The sequence below is a fragment of the Trypanosoma grayi genome, assembly GCF_000691245.1.
Source record: "Trypanosoma grayi strain ANR4 Tgr_2786_V1, whole genome shotgun sequence".
NCBI classification, from domain to species: domain Eukaryota; phylum Euglenozoa; class Kinetoplastea; order Trypanosomatida; family Trypanosomatidae; genus Trypanosoma; species Trypanosoma grayi.
Window position 1 is genome coordinate 1 of NW_008828404.1, and position 314 is coordinate 314.

Below are 314 nucleotides of genomic sequence, written 5' to 3' on the forward strand. Positions count from 1 at the left end.
CATGGGCCGTACCAATCAGCATGAAGTCCATGCTCTCCTTGGTCGTCATAGGAGTGAAAGAGCTTATATCGGCAGCAAACCTAGTTATGACCAAGTCCCAACGTCCTGAAGGTGCCCCAGTAATAGGCACGAATGTAATGGTATTGGTTCCCTCGACAAGAGTCGCCGGCCAGCCAGGATTGAGGTCTCCTTTATGATAGTACGATGCGGAGAGGTTCAAGCCAATCAGTGGTTGGACATCCCTGACTTCGCAGGTGTATGGGATGTTGGAAGGATTGAGTACAACGCTGGGAAAGCAGTTCGTGAGTGTCACC

The 314-nt window shown here is 51.0% G+C and overlaps 1 protein-coding gene across 1 annotated transcript; it reads right to left on the reverse strand.

Annotated features, from left to right (window-relative positions):
• Nucleotides 1-314, reverse strand: DQ04_27861000 (hypothetical protein; the record flags this gene model as incomplete). The annotated part of the gene is made up of 1 exon (XM_009318392.1): nt 1-314. A coding segment is annotated over one exon (314 nt), but the record flags the coding sequence as incomplete, so codon positions are not given.